The sequence below is a fragment of the Anabrus simplex genome, chromosome 9 (genome assembly GCF_040414725.1).
Source record: "Anabrus simplex isolate iqAnaSimp1 chromosome 9, ASM4041472v1, whole genome shotgun sequence".
Lineage (NCBI taxonomy): Eukaryota > Metazoa > Arthropoda > Insecta > Orthoptera > Tettigoniidae > Anabrus > Anabrus simplex.
In genome coordinates this window covers 3155523-3170945 of record NC_090273.1, presented here as the reverse complement: position 1 = coordinate 3170945, position 15423 = coordinate 3155523, and the positions used below count along the sequence as shown (strand labels likewise).

The 15423-nt window shown below is 42.3% G+C and overlaps 1 protein-coding gene across 1 annotated transcript in view; it reads right to left on the bottom strand.

The window, feature by feature from the left end:
• LOC137502198 (mediator of DNA damage checkpoint protein 1-like) overlaps nucleotides 1–15423 on the bottom strand; it is a 256189-nt gene that overhangs the window by 29892 nt on the left and 210874 nt on the right. Inside the window, exon 10 of the mRNA XM_068229239.1 lies at nucleotides 8584–8786. Within this exon, the coding sequence (XP_068085340.1) occupies nucleotides 8584–8786 (203 nt within the window). The remainder of the gene's footprint in view (nucleotides 1–8583; nucleotides 8787–15423) is intronic.

Here is a 15423-nt window from a genome sequence, read left to right as displayed (position 1 = left end):
AAGGCCGTTCCTTTGGCCGGAAATGTTATGGCGACTGTCTTTTGGGATTCACAAGGGATAATCCTCATCGACTATCTGGAAAAGGGTAAAACTATTACAGGTGAAATATTATTCATCGTTATTGGACCATTTGAAAACCGAGCTGCAAGAAAAATGCCCGCGATTGGCCCATAAGAAAGTCTTTTTCCATCACGACAACGCACCAGCACACACCTCAGCAGTTGTGGTCGCAAAATTAATGGAAATAGGATTCCATCTCATTTCACATCCCCCCTATTCTGCAGACTTGGCTCCCTCGGACTACTATTTGTTCCCCAATTTGAAGAAATGGCTGGCAGGACAAAGCTTTTAATCAAACGAGGAGGTGATTGCAAACACTAATGGATATTTTGCAGACTTGGACAAATCCTATTATTAGGAAGGGATCAACAAACTAGAACATCGTTGGACGAAGTGTATAAGCCTAAAAGGAGACTATGTCGAAAAATAAAAAAAGTTTACCCCAAACAAGTTTTTATTTTTGCACGGACTTTTCAAACGCCCCTTGCGCGCGCGCGCGCACACACACACACACACACACACGCGCTTTCTGGGTTATTCAGTCATCTCACTGCCAACCAGCAAGCAAAACTGAACTTTCCTGAGTGTAAAGGCTATCTCCCCGAAGGTGCAAGTGAAGTTCAGGAACTCACGGCCTTTTCTTGTTATCATGCAACTTTCCCCTACCTGCTACCTGTGGCGAGAACTTGTTGTCTGTGTTCTATCTACATGGGATTACAAAGAATATTTTCGGGGATTGAAGAAATGTGATTATGACATGAAAATCCACAGCCTGTTTCCAGTCATTCGACCGGGTCAGCAATGGAATGAATGAAGCCCCATCTAGCAGCGAGGATAGGAAATGTGCCGACTGCCAAAGCCTGTCATACTCCTCAGGGGCAATGACAGATGAAACGAAATGATATTGGAGAGAGTTGCTGGAATGAATTATTACAGGGAAAACCGGAGTACCCGGAGAAAAACCTGTCCCACCTCCGTTTTGTCCAGCAAATCTCACATGGAGTGACCAGGATTTGAACCACGGAACCCAGCGGTGCGCTGCTGCCTGAGCCACGGAGGCTTTCAAATGTGATTGTATTAAGGGGTAATAGTAAAGAATCATGACACGATAAGCGAGATATTTTTATAGATTTAATACAATGGGAATCGGGACTCGAATTTACGATGTACTGTGGGAGAAAATATTTTAATGAGGAATTCACAACAAGGTTTCACTGTACTTTCATGATTTTTGAAGTCCGACTCGTTGGCTAAATGGCCAGCGTACTGGCCTTCGGATCAGAGGGTCCTGGGTTCGATTCCCGGCCGGGTCGGGGATTTTATCCTTCATTGGATAATTCCAATGACCTGGGGGCTGGGTGTTTGTACTGTCCCCAACATCCCTGCAACTCACACACCACACATAACACTATCCTCCACCACAATAACACGCAGTTGCCTACACATGGCAGATGCCGCTCACCCTCATCGGAGGGTCTGCCTTACAAGGGCTGCACTTGGCTAGAAATAGCCACACGAAATTAATATGATTTTTGAAAATGAGTGGTGAAAACTCTACTCTTTGATATGTGAAAAATCGCTCATAGGTCCCTATGGTATTCTAGTTTAGTACAACATAGCGCAGGACACACAAGGGCTTTACTTTGTAACGAATCCCTAATTTGTAGTAATTAACCACACGTACATCAGGTTCTTCTGTCAACAACATACTTAGTTCAAATCCAAATGGCTGCAGGTGTTAGGATCTGCGGTGCCTCCTGTCACTTTCATTCTAGTAACACTAGCCTCTCAGCTCCAGAGCACTTAGTAGATAACATCGTCTGCAGCAGCTGATACTTGTATCTGACTATTCGTATCTCTCATGCCATTCTTCCAAGATGTGATTTTACAGATGCAGAAGCTTTTGACGGCTGAAACATATAACCACACAGCTTGGACCTTATAGAGAATGAATGAGCCAGCCGTTGTTTACCCCCCCGAAATTTTTTTGCTTCCTGTCTGCAATGTTCATGTTCAAATTGTGGAACAGCAGCTGCAGTAGTTGTGCGGTCTTCTGTAATGATATACTGAAGTACTTGGATCAATGTCAGTACTCTTAATCTCATCTCAGAGAGGCAATGTACTGATATCACTATACAGAATTTTTCAAGTATGCGCTGGGCATGCCCATTCCATCCGACCCAACGATGCCAGGTTCTAGCCTGTTCATCACTGCCCTACTCCCATTTGATGAGACCGCCGAAGCAGCGTTTTAAATCCAGGATATGTAAGCTGCAGAATGGGAGGCACCAGTCTGAATCTCAGGTGTCATCATGGTGAAACAGTTACCATTGGAACAGTGTATTTTTGTACGTGACAATTCTGGTTTCATCTTAATGGTCGTGTGAACAGTCATAACTCTCGCTATTAGTGTGCAGAATATCCTAATGGTATTTATGAGTCTCTCCTTATGATAGGTAGATTGGTGTTTGGTGTGCTGTTAGTGCAAGACGAAAAAAATAGGCCTAATTTTTTCAAGATGACAGTAAATGAAGAGAGGTACCAAGATGATATTTTGATGCCATTCTTCCATCAGTTAACAGAAGAAGAAAAATCATGTGGGTGGTTTCAACAAGATTCAGCCCCCACTCATACAGCAGAATATTTCCTTCTTACAATCTCGGAAGTGTTTGCAGACTGTGTGATCATGGGTGGTCTATTTCCCCCTCGTTCTCATGATCTAACAGTGTGTGATTTCAACTTGAGGTGTAAACTGAAAGAAAAGGTGTATTGAACAAATCCTCATACATTCGAGAAACTGAAAGAAATCAGAATTTATTCATGTCAACCAGAATGTGGTTACTAGATACAATGCCTGTATAACCCAGAAAGGACGATGCTTCCCGTATCTTCTATAAGATTGTATACACGCTTAAAGCAGGGCGACCGTGCATTCGGTTTTAGTTTATATGAGAGAGCCGTATATCCGAGCTTCTGTTGATGGAAGCATTCTACTTTCTTCATATCATGGCGATACAGAGTCCCGAGCAGGGAGGAGATGACAACTGCTTGATATAACATCAATTTTGTATATATTCTTACGTTTTTATTCAGGAAGACTCGATGAGTAAGACGTCCTTTTCCTTTGAGCAGTTACTAGAGAGAATACTTCCTAGATAGAGGAAATGATCTACCTGTTCTAGAGCAGGGCCTTAAGCATGCAAAATGAGGAGCAGTGGTTCAGTTTGGACCAGCGCTGTCTCGGATGGTGGAGTGCTGCAGAACGAGTAAGAAAGGGGGAAACGGGCAGAGCGAGCAAAACAGGCGTACGGAAAGAGAAAGACAGAGCTACTGCACTCTGGTGAACCTATTGCAGTCATCTTAAGGCGGGTACTCACTAGGAGGCTGCAACATTGTATAATGTGTATGTTCGTCAAACCTCAATGCGAACACCAGTAGTTCCGCAGCGTTCGTTGTGACACATGCAACAATGTCGTCCAGTATTCTCGGCGTGCTGTGTATATTTTGCTGCTTTACCTAATCGAGGACTATAAACATCCCCGTCGTTGGTGGTAAGGTGACTTCTACAAAGGTAAAGCTACGAGGGCAGATCAGAAAATAAGTTGCACTTCCGAGTTATGGCCATTTATTACACCACCTATAAAACAGCAACACAACTATAACGACATACACTGTAACGTCACTTTTCACATAGTTTCCAAGAGACTCCAAACATTTCTGCGAACGCACAACCAACTTGTCGCTGCCGGATGCATAGAAATTTCCTCTAGCGTTCTGCAACCACTCGGAGACAGCGGTCTTCACCTCCTCATCGGTCTGGAAACGTCGACCACCGAGCTCCGTTTTGAGCTTACCGAACAGATGAAAGTCACATGGCGCTAGGTCGGGACTGTAGGGTAGATGTTGCCAGACCTTCCACTTGAAACACTGCAGCAGTTCTCTCATTTGGCGGGCTTGTGAGGTGTTGCGTTATCGTGCAACAAAATCACACCGGCGCTCAATTTCCCCCAGCGCTTCTCTTTAATCGCTTTATGCAACCAGTGCTACGTTTGACAATAAAACACCTCAATCGTCGTTCCTTTCGGCATGAATTCCACGTGCAGCAAACCCTCCATGTCAAAGAACACTGTCGCCATAACCTTACCAGCTGAAGGTTGAACCCTGGCCTTCTTTCGTTGTGGTGATGAGGGGTGCACCCACTCCATTCATGTTCGCTTCGTTTCGGGGGTGAAGTGGTGGACCCACGTTTCGTCGCCTGTGACGATTCGCCGCAGAAACCCGTTGCCGTTTGTGGCATAGCCTTGCAAAAATGCCAGGGAGGATTGGAAACATTGTCTCTTGTGCTCATCAATGAGACGACGTGGGACCCATCTTTGACACAGCTTACGATATCCAAGGTCCTCGTGAACAATGGCGAACACACTGCCATACGACATGTTCAGCTGCGTCGCGATTTTTCTCAGTTTAATGCGCCGGTTCTGTCTAATGATCGCATTCACACTGTTGACCATTGCACGGGTCCTGGACGTAGCAGGCCTGCCTTCGCGATGGTTGTCCGTGATATCCGTGCGTCCGGCTTTGAATTGCTGACACCACTTTACGATACCTTGCCGGGAAACGGCTCGCTCCCCATACACAGCACCAATTTCACGATGAATGTTCATGCAATTCTTCCTTTTGGCCCATACGAATCGGATTGTCGCTCGCACCTCATATTTGGAGTGAACGTCCAGTTGACGTGCCATTGCATTTGGCCGCTACTCACACAATACTAGACGAGACACCACAGCGACCTGCCTAACAGACGTGTGGGCAGTGTCTGTCCCTTTCTCCACTGTGCCAACGTTTGCGACACACAGCGCGCTGCTGCGGCGCGTTAGTGCAACTAACCTTTTGATCCACCTACGTAATTCCAATTTGCTTCTGGATTTGAAATTGCAAGAAATAAGTCGATATTTTAAGAATTTCACTCGTACATCACCGACCAATTTCCAGTATTTATTACATTTGGTTAAACCGAAAATAAAAACAAGGGACACGATATTTAGAAAAGCTATATCTGTTCAAGATAAATTGGTATTTACTTTGAGATTTTTTTGCTATTTGCTTTATGTCGCACCGACACAGATAGGTCTTACGGAGACGATGGGATAGGAAAGGGCTAGGATGTGGTGGTGGTGGTAATTATTGTTTTAAGAGGAAGTACAACTAGGTAACCATCCTCTATATAACACTAATCAGAGGGAAAAATGGAAGGGGTCCGACACTTTGAAAAATGAAGATATCGGCCAAAGGAAGACAAGGGCCACGAAGGGCATGAAAATGAAAGACTCCCAAGCCCTCACAAACCTAATAGCGTCGGGGTCGGAAAAGAACAAGAGTTGACCAAGAGAGGTTGGATAGAATAGATGAAAGTGAGGAGCCTGGCACAAGTAAGCGGAAGCAATGCCAGGACTCAGCTGAGGGCCACGTGGTCGCCAACCCATGCTCCAAGGTTCAGAGCCCCTGAGGCCCCTTTTAGTCGCCTCTTACAACAGGCAGGGGATACCGTGGGTGTTATTCTAGCGCCCACACCCACAGGGGGAAAAGGGCTAGGACTGGGAAGGAAGCGGCCGTGGCCTTAACTGAGGTATGGCCCCAGCATTTGCCTGGTGTGAAAATGGGAAACCACGGAAAACCATCTTCAGGGCTGCCAACAGTAGGGTTCGAACCCACTATCTCCCGGATGCAAGTACGGCCAACTCCCCCAGCAAAGTAAATTTGTACAAGTGTGTCAAGCAATCATCAGCGAATTAAAAGATCACATAGAGGTAAGGTTCATTTAATTTTATTTCATTTCATTAAACATTTTTTTTGTATGAGACGTCATTGATATTGAAATCATTTGGCACCTCACTGAAGGGGTCCCGTAATAATGTAGAATTGCGATATAATTCTATAAAATTTAGACAGGATTCCTCAGTCCACTCCATGATCTCTGAGCATCCTGACTATGAAATGTGCCTGGAACACATCGCTTTGTGTTCGCCGGAATACCGACAACCAGATGGATCACAGCACGCCTCACTGCGAACGGTTGCAGCAACGAAACTCAAGGCGTAGGCCTACTTATTAGAAAAATATGGTTGCAGCAACCGTTGCGTTGCATGTTGCAGCCTCCTAGCGAGTACCCGCCTTTATGTACCTTGCGTCGTGCAATGCACCCTGAGAGGCCCTGAGAGGCATAATGGAGACATACATACTGAAATCTGGAAAGGCGAGTACCTTTGTTTTAGAATTGTTGATGGTTAGGCCAAATCGTTCATATGTTCTAGCTAGAGAAGGGTTGTCAACCACATACTGCAGTTCAGTTACATGGGTGAGTCTGGCCTGATTGAATAGCCCTCCCTCAAGCCTATACTTAAGTTCGACACCTGTGTTGTTAATACAAAGTATGTTACAAGTGTTATTTTTTTAATATCCACCTATTAAAAAAATAACACTTGTAACATACTTTGTGTTCACGTACATTTCAATACGGACCTAACATGAGAATTATAACGTGTACATGTGTTGTTCTCGGACGATGCCTCTTAGACCATGGCCGCCTGATGTAGCCCTGCTTAAGTCCATTGGTAATGGGAAATTCTTCTGAAGTTCCATTTTGATATAAAACGTGTCCACGCATATTACCATGGAATGCTTGTATTAATCCAACGAAGTGTTCTGGGGAGCTGAATTGTCTTAAAACATTACTTCTCTGTATCAAAGGCCTTTTCCAGAACGTAGAACATAAAAGGCAAAGGTTTTGCTGTTCTCTGCACATTCCCTGGAGCTGTCTTGCTTCTTGAGGGACGAAACCTACATTGGAATTCAGGAAGTACCTTCTCAGAGACTATCTGGAGATGGTTCAACAGATTCTAGCGCATATTTTACCAGCTACGGAGAATAGGGATATGCCATGGTAATTATCACAGATGCTTTGATCGCCTTTTTTGAAAATGGTGATAGCATTGTAATTCTTCATGTCAGGAGGGATCTTGCAAAAACATTCACCATCAGAATGTTGGCCGGTAGGGCAGGGGAGGTGTGGTATACAATTTCTAATCACTAGATTGCGTCCCAAAAGCCTGGATTAAATTCCAAACCTCTTAGCAGTGCTCATATGGAGTGAGGGCATATGATGCTGTTGATGGTGATTTGTCTGTCACATGGGGACGTTAAGCCTTGAACAGCCCCGTTGGTGCTATTCAACAGGAGTAGGTTATGTTCATCCTCTCCCTACTATCATATATCATGTTATTCATTTCACCTCATTAACTCCTCTGATGAGGTTAACATCAGGAAGGGCATACGGTCATACAAATTCACCACGACAGATTCATCTCACCTTTTACCCAACCTCGTAGAGAAATGGGACAAGGGTTGGACAAACAACAACAGGAGGGATCTTGTAAGATTCGCATAGCAGCCTTTCTTGATTTTAGATTATCAAGAACCTTAGTAAATTCCTGAAAAGAAGGTGGGATTGCCATCCAAGGTTGTGGAGGATGTTGCAAGAAGTCTTCAGCAGCAGAAGAATTGTGGTTTAAAAACAAGCTGAGGTGTTCCTTCCAGTGGTTCAAGATGTCCGGTTTGTCAGTAGCTTTCAGGGTGATCGATGATGAAGGAACAGGTCCATACAGCATAAAAGTTCCATAGGCCTCTTGCATCAGATATATTTTGTTGCCACCAATATCACACTGATATTTTTGCTTGAGCTCTTGTTGCTTGGTGATTTCAATGCCCGAGTGGGAAGAGACAATCGATTATGGGAAAATGTCATGGGTAATCAAGGTATAGGAAACTGCAATGCACATAAGCAGCTACTTCTTGCTGTTCATTATCAACACATATATCCGCTTCATGACCAAACAATGGCATCACTAGGCAGTGTGACAGAAAGGACATTCTGATCACAAGGACGTATGCTGGACAGACCATAGAATTCTAATTAGTAGCCTAGAGAGTCTTGTATGTCGTAAGTCACAATCTCGCTTCTCGAACCCTTCCAGGAGAAAATTCAACATTACCAATCTTCAGAATGAAGTTGTACGTAATGCTTTCTAAGATGCTCTTTTAAATCAACTGTCTTGTCAACACAAGAGTGGACCGCAGAGATGCTCAGGATCCATCTTCCATGGAGAAGAAAGCAGGATAATACACATCTGCACATATTATTAATAGATCACCAGTGGTAGAATGTCCGCCAAGACATTCTACATTCTGCGATGCGTGATGTAGGCATGTAAAAGATCTCTGCTCACACACTGATCACCTGCTTTACGTTGCACCGACACAGATAGGTCTTATGGCAGTGATAGGATAGGGTTAGGAGTGGGACGAAGCAACCGTGGCCCCAGCATCTGCCTGGTGAGAAAATGAGAAACCATGGAAAACCATCTGCAGGGCTGCCAACAGTGGGGTTTGAATCCACTATTTCCCAAATGCAAAGCCACATTACTAACACTTTACAAAATGACTCGTAACTGAAAGTGAACTCACCACCAGTGCGTGTGTCTTGAGATCAAGCTTCTGCTGAAGCACACCCAGGAGAAGAACTTCTGCACCTACAATAGGCCTGCCTCCTTTCTTCACTTTGCTCCACTGAGCTTTGTCATCAGGGCAGGAGATAGTAAAACTTTTCTCAGGCCAGTTATTTCCTGGATTTCGGGTCAAGATCTTGCCACCAGAACTTGTGATGATACCTGAAACACGTTACATTTAGTACGTACAATACAAGAATAAAAATAAAGGAAGTGTACTCATCTCTGAATATTTTTTTGTGTATTAGCGTTCACCCACAGCATCACAGGCGCTCCAATAGTAAGTCATACCTTCTTTCCTGCGAGACAATGGCAGCGCTTCAGTGCCACATACGAAGAAATGTGACTGACACACATGACAGTCTAGAACTTGCGGTTCCTCATTTTTCGCCTTCAAGAAGGTGGCGTTATTCTTCCATCCCAGTTCCTTACATAGTGTCAAGGAAGAAGCAATAAACGCTTCCTAAAGCAGCACATACCGTAGCATATATTTATTTTCTGGAGACCTTGGATGTTTATTCAACACCGGTTCATGCATTTAACCAACATACGAATGTGACAAACATATTAGAGCAGATGTACAATATAGTAGTTATGTAGAAATGAAAACATTAGCACCAGATAGGGTGGCATGAAAGCTGCATCAAAGCAATCTATGGACTGATGGCACAAACAACTTATGTGTGTGTATGTGTGTGCATAAGAAACGGGACCTCTTCTCGGTCAACAGTTCACATAATAATTTTAAATACCACTCAAGGAACTAAAATGTCAAATTTTCGTTTTTTATGCCTATGTATTGCTTGGACCATCATCTACTCACTGCGTGAATTTAACGCATTGCGGACGGGAGACGAGTTAACTCATCTTTACGCGACTTGTACGTTTGGTGACATCTGAACCTATCTGGCTGTCCAGGTTACTAGAATCTCGGCATTGAAGTTGTTGCTAGCTTTGCTTTATGTTATTCTTCTGTTTTATGATTAATTTTCTAAGTTTTCTGATCTCGTATTTACATCGTTCAAGGAGCCGTGTGGCGCTTCCCAGACTGAACACGAGCGTAGATGCAGATGTGGATAAGTATTCAGATTGCCCCAGTGACGATGATGATCGCAAGTTCGATGTTGATAGCTATGGTTGATAATAATAATGTGCACCCTCCAAAACAACGTGAAGTAGTGGTGGTCGAGAATGAGGCTGAAAGTGATGATGTGAGTGTAAATGGAAGTGATATGTCTATTTCTTCTGATGAATGGATAGAAAATAATAGTTTGTCGAGTTTAAAGGATTTCCCAGGAGTTCCTGGTATAACGGTAAGACTTGATGAGCCTCAAAACATTGACGAAGTAGTAGGGCTTATCTTTTGTGATGATTTTTTTAAACTTGTTGCCGAGCAGACGAACTTGTATCCAGCGAACTACTTCATTACACAAAATATCCCCTAAGGGCTTGAAGTGGCTTGATGTAACTAGTTGTGTATTGCAAAAATTGTTTGCTTTGTTTATATTGATGGGACAGGTAAAAATAAATCATGTTGGAAAGACTACTGGTCACCTGATCCCCTCAAAATTTGCTGTGTGTCCCTTCAAGGAGGTCATTGCTACACAGCCTACCACACCAGGAAATATTATTAGGACTCTTACCAAAGGTCTCCAGTAAATTTCACCATAATCAGTAGAAGGTTAGTGAAGTTAGACTAATTTGTTTATGTGCATGCGCTGCAGCAGAAAGTTACACAGAAAATGGCCTGGCCAGCGGTTGAACAGTGTGATGAGCACCCGGTTCACAATCTGTTAAAAGCCCTCTGACAATAATCACTGCTAAAACATGAAGAAAAGGGATAACTTTTCGCATCGAAAGTGAGGCTCCGCACACTTACTAGCTTGCGCTCAGGGCTGCGCAAATGTAAGATATGATGACTCGGATAACTTAAATAAACCCTAGCTGTGTACTTTTAAAGGTAATAGGTTCCATAAACATCCAGTCTGCGCTAAACATTTCCAATACTCATGCAGTCTTTCAATGTATTTCATGGTTTAGAGAAGTGTGGTGTTTTCTTTATTATTCGTATAGTTGTGAATTTAAGTTTATTAAAAGGTTTTAAAATAGATTAGGCTCCAAAATAAGGATTAATAGTTCTCGCCATGTCAGCGACTAGTGAGGCAGCAGATGTTATTGTAAAAGCTAGAACTATCGAATGTTATTTCAGACTACTTCAGTGCACCCCTCGAGTTAGGAGTTGCAGGAGGACTCTGCTGATGCAGACGTAAGTGTTCTACATCATGTTCCCAAAGTTCAAACAGCCTCCGAAGTTAAAGAATTTGTAAACAATTTTTGTGGCTGCACTGGTATTTTCCCTGAAAGCTTCATTCATTCTTCGAGAATAGAATGTCAGGAACTAGATTACAATTGGAGAACATGTCGATCACCACCACATATTAATGATGGGTGCGATGAATGCTTTAGTACGAAACCAGCCGATGATGACAGCTACTAAGGGAAAAAATTATGACAGAAAAGAAACTTGCACGACTTATCACTTCAGAGGGTAGGAGGTGTGTCAGTCACTCTTTCAATTTGTATTCGCTTGTGGCTCTAAGAGGCTAAAAAATTTAAAGGAAGAATTCAAGAAAGAAGGGTGTAGCCTAAAATTCACCGAAACATATTAAAGAATTCTCAGATAAAGTCTATTCCTTTTGATGATTGTAAACATGCAGTCAACTTTATGACCCATGCTTTTCCCAACCAGCATGTCTAAAAAGTACCTTCATACATTATACTCTGACAGTTTTAAATCATTAGAGAGAATTCCTGTATCACTCTCATCCTGGTATTCCATCTGGCGTACATTTTGTAGTAACAAGTAGTTCAGAAAACCAAGACTGATTTTTGTACGACTTGTACAAGTAATCAAACTGTAATAGGGAAACTGTCAATTATAGATGAGGAAGAAAAAATAAATCTGATGGAGAAGGCTATACAACATCTTAATCACGTCCAAGCAGAGAGGACTGCTTATAAAAACACCATAGAAAATTGTAGAAAAAGGATTAGACAACTGGAAACTCCTTTGTCGCTTGGGCCACATAGCTGTAACACATACAGTGGTACAATGCTTTAGTTTTGACTTTGCCCAACAGGTGCACTTACCATACGATCCACAACAAGTTGGTCCCATTTTCTTTCTTATAGGCTATAAAGTGGGTCTCTCTGATGTAGCGTGTGAACCACTTAACAAATTTATTTTGTACATTATTCCAGAAGCTTGTAGTGCGGGTGAAGGAGTAAATACTGCCTTATCCCTGATACATCATTTCCTGGAAAATTTTTCATAAGGTGAGGAGCATTTAGAATGCCATGCTAATAACTGTGTTGTGCAAAATAAAAACATCATCTTAAAGAGATACCTAATGCGGAGAGTTATAGGAAAGAAGAGCAGTTGTCAGCCTGATTTGTATTTTGGTTGTTTCAAGAGAGCATTTGAGAAAAATGAAAGTGCAGTTATTGAAGATGTTTCTGACGAAGTACCTTACATTATCCTTCCAGAAGATCCAACTGATTTCAGTGACCTTCTGCAAGTCATCAAACCTTGATAGACAGATGTATCTCCATGAAAAAATTAGACCCTTCGTATCAAAAGGCAGGAAAGATATACTATGTCCTGCTATAACATCTTTCCCTGCTCCAACAATGCCGCCACTAACCACCTCAAGAAGTGAAAATCTTACAGAGCCGGCTTCTATTTCTCCTCTTCTGCCAATAATTACACCACCATCATCTTCTTCAAAAAGTGTAATACCTTAAATAAACAGCTAAGGCTCAGAAGAGAAAACCACCAACTCCGAGAAAATTCTCGTCAAAGAAGAGGTCTCAACCCACCTGCAGCTACTGTGGAGAGGCAGGACATCAGGATTTGACTGGGAAAGGGCATATAATATGCCAAAAATGCAGGCTTCAACACGAATAACAGATATTCCTGTCTTATGTTGGCTGTGATTAACGATCATTAAGGTATGTGATCATTTTTGTAAAGTGCAGTAGTGTTGCAATTAGTTGTCATCAGTGACCTTCTGCAAGTCATAAAACCTCAGAGACTTAGCATCGATATATAGATCTCCATGAAAAAATTAGACCGTAAATATTATCTGTTGGTAATATTCGTTAGAAAAAATCTACATCAGAATACCGGTGAACATGAAAATGTAACTTCGAAATAGTTTAGTAGTTAACAGCTCTACTGAAAAGTAATGAAATCTTATGTTGTAACATTACATGCTAATTCAAGGCCTTAATTTCTTTCGGAGGCATTCAATTCAGTCACATGATATTAGTTACATATTTTGGAACACGACAGTACCTTTATCTAAATACCCGACATAGGGTTCCTTTTCATATGCACGCACACATATAAGAATGTTTCGTTTGCAAATGTATGACAAAATTTAGTATCTAGTCAGTGAAATGAAATGGCGTATGGCTTTTAGTGCCGGAAGTGTCCGAGGACTTCGGCTTGCCAGGTGCAGGTCTTTTGATTCGATGCCCATAGGCAACCTGCGAGTTGTGACGAGGATGAAATGATGATGAAGATGACACATACACCCAGCCCCCGTGCCAGTGAAATTAAACAATGATGGTTAAAATTCCCGACCTTGCTGGGAATCGAACCTGGGACCCCTGTGACTAAAGGCCAGCATGCAAACCATTTAGCCGTGGAGCTGGACAATCTTGTTAGTGTATGAATGTGAAAGACTTAAGCAATAATATTACAATGATGCAAACTTATCCATTATTCCTGAAAATTTTTCAATTCACGAGCAACTTGCTCTGAAAATTTCCATGTTGTTTTCCCTGGCAAAATGTATTGCCTGGAGGGGGTATATCTCTACAGATATGGAGTAATTGAACTGTCATTCCTTTGTCAGCTGCGATACTTATCCTGAAGTTAATTGTTCCTTCTTCTTTGATTAGCTCAGTGGCTTAGATGCTCGTTTCTTACCCAGAAGGCAGATGTTTGAATTCCTGGGTCGAGATTTTGAGAATCACATGGCATCCGGTCTCAAACTAAAATGAACCTGGGAGGCTCCAGCTTCTTCTTCTTTTCCGGATCACTTCACCAATACTACGGTTCATGGAGTGGGTCCTAGTTCGTGGCCTAATAAGTATCCTGAGAGTTGGGATACCACTGGGCATCTCTGACATATTGAGTCATGGCCGTCCCTCACCCATTACAGGAGAGATTCTCACTGGGATTGTGTGTAAAAAGGTAACATCCAGCTTCACAGAATTTTCACCAAGGACGCTCAGCCCAACCTTCCAATGTGTAGCTCAGGGTTGGAGTTGAAGAGTCTATGAGAATTTCTCTTCTTCTGACAGATGTTGCTGATCTGCATCATCACATCATAGGTCTTCCAGTGTATGAAGACCTCATACAATAACTAGAAATAATAATAAACCTTCCTTGAATTTTTTTTTTAAGAAATCCAACGTGAACCATCAATACAATTAAACAAGATTTTCTCTACCCTGGAGTAACCTTCTTTAGTCTGATCCATAGAGACTTCAACAAAGCCCTATCTAACAATAACTTGGGAACAATGACTATAAAAGGAAATCTGTCGATAGAATCATTAGCAAAGTAAAAACAAACCATCCTCTACACTCGTCAGAAATTCCACGACAAAAAAGGCCAAATTATGTTACCTTTACTTATAACAATGAAAGCATTTCTCAAATCACTAACTTATTCAAAAAACATAATTACAACATAGCATTCAAAACCACCAACATGAATTGTGTTTTATTCCATTACCCACAAAACATAATTAACAATAATACAAAATTCTTAAATTCTGGAGTCTACGAGTTAAAATGCACTCATCGTGAAGCCAGCTATAGAGGTGAGATGGAAGGAGTTATCAATCACCCATTATCAAGAACGCAAATAACACAACAAATACTCAACTACGAGTATTCATATGTCAGACCATAATAATTCTTTATCACCGGGCGAGTTAGCTGTGCGTTTAGGGGCACGCAGCTGTGAGCTTGCATCCGGGAGATAAGTGGGTTTGAATCCCAGTGTCGACAGCCCTGAAGATGGTTTTCCGTGGTTTCCCATTTTCACACCAGGCAAAAGCTGGGGCTGTACCTTAATTCAGGCCACGTCCGCTTTCTTCCAACTCCTAGCCCTTTCCTATCCCATCGCCATCATAAGACCTATTTATGTCAGAGCGACGTAAAGCCACTAGCAAAAAAAAAATCTTTTTATCACCAACAGATCAAGATTTGTTTATTTTTGATGTGATTGATAGTATATTTTTGTAATTAATAAAAATGCCATTACAGCAGGCATTACACAGACTTCCCCTAATGCCTCCCCTCAACTCCCTTCTACTTCCCTCAAGCACGCCAGCCAATAAAAGGAGGGGGAAATGAGTACCCGAGTACTTAGTTTTCTTTATTTTTTACATGCTATTTGTTCAGGGCGTCGACCGATGTGGACCTTTTGCCCCTACTGGCACTATATTGTATGAACCTGCGTGTGTGGAATGTTGTGTGTGAGGAAAGGAAGATTAAGGACGTCGCAAACACCCAGTCCCCAGGCCAGGGATATTAATCATTACAATTTTAAAACCCTGACACGGCTGGAAATCGAACCCGGGGCCATCGGGTGACAGGCGGACGTGTTTCCCCCTACACTGCGGGGACAAGTACATCATTACTAATATTAAAATAATTCAAATTCTTTGTGGCAAAACACTTTTCTTTCTTTCTTTCTTTCTTTCTTGCTTTCTTTTTT